This window comes from Propithecus coquereli, unplaced genomic scaffold (assembly GCF_000956105.1).
Source record: "Propithecus coquereli isolate 6110/MARCELLA unplaced genomic scaffold, Pcoq_1.0 Scaffold45, whole genome shotgun sequence".
Classification (NCBI taxonomy): Eukaryota; Metazoa; Chordata; class Mammalia; order Primates; family Indriidae; genus Propithecus; species Propithecus coquereli.
This window is the reverse complement of record NW_012150285.1, coordinates 8,514,951-8,515,681: the sequence shown is the minus strand read 5'-3', so window position 1 is coordinate 8,515,681 and position 731 is coordinate 8,514,951. Positions and strand designations below refer to the sequence as shown.

General features: G+C 25.7%; 1 protein-coding gene across 1 annotated transcript in view; it reads left to right on the top strand.

Annotated features, from left to right (window-relative positions):
- The window catches only part of ANKRD26 (ankyrin repeat domain 26), a 177,127-nt gene that overhangs the window by 140,441 nt on the left and 35,955 nt on the right, over positions 1 to 731 (top strand). Inside the window, exon 27 of the mRNA XM_012654852.1 lies at positions 130 to 313. Within this exon, the coding sequence (XP_012510306.1) occupies positions 130 to 313 (184 nt within the window). The remainder of the gene's footprint in view (positions 1 to 129; positions 314 to 731) is intronic.

The window sequence follows — 731 nt, the reverse complement described above, 5'->3', positions numbered from 1 at the left end:
TGCACTTATGTGTTGATCAGTTAATACCAATTTGATGGTGAGTACATGTGGTGCTTGTTTTTCCATTCTTGGGATACTTCACTTAGTAGAATGTAAAACAAATCTTAAGATAAGTATATTTAACTGCAGATTTACCTTAAAACAAGAAGAAGAGAAGAAAAGAAATGCTGATATGTTGTATGAGAAAAATAGGGAACAGTTAAGAAGAAAAGAAGAGCAATATAGGAAAGAAGTTGAAGCAAAACAACAACTTGAACTCACTCTCAGAACTCTAGATATGGAATTGAGGACTGTAAGAAATAATTTGGATCAGGTAAATCAATCTTTGGTAAAAATTTTATAATTCTAACTTTATTTCATCAATATTACTTATCCCTTTGATTTAATATATATTATTTCCATTTAAAACAAACAAAAAAATGTTATCTCATCTTAAAAATTTACTATGGCATTTATAGTTAAAATTATTTATTATAAATCTTGTCATCTAATACATGCTCAGTATATGTTTTCTGATTGAAGAAATGGAAGGTAAGTTGAGTTTAATCATTAATGGAAATGTTAATTTAGGCATTTTTATGTTAAAATACAGGCTACTTTTAAAATTATAATGAAACTAAAATGTAAAGAAATTTTATATCACAATACCATATCTGACTGTATTTAAGAACTGTTTCTGCTTTTCAATGAATTTACCTGTAATTTATGCAGTTAAATTTTTTTTTTTAATT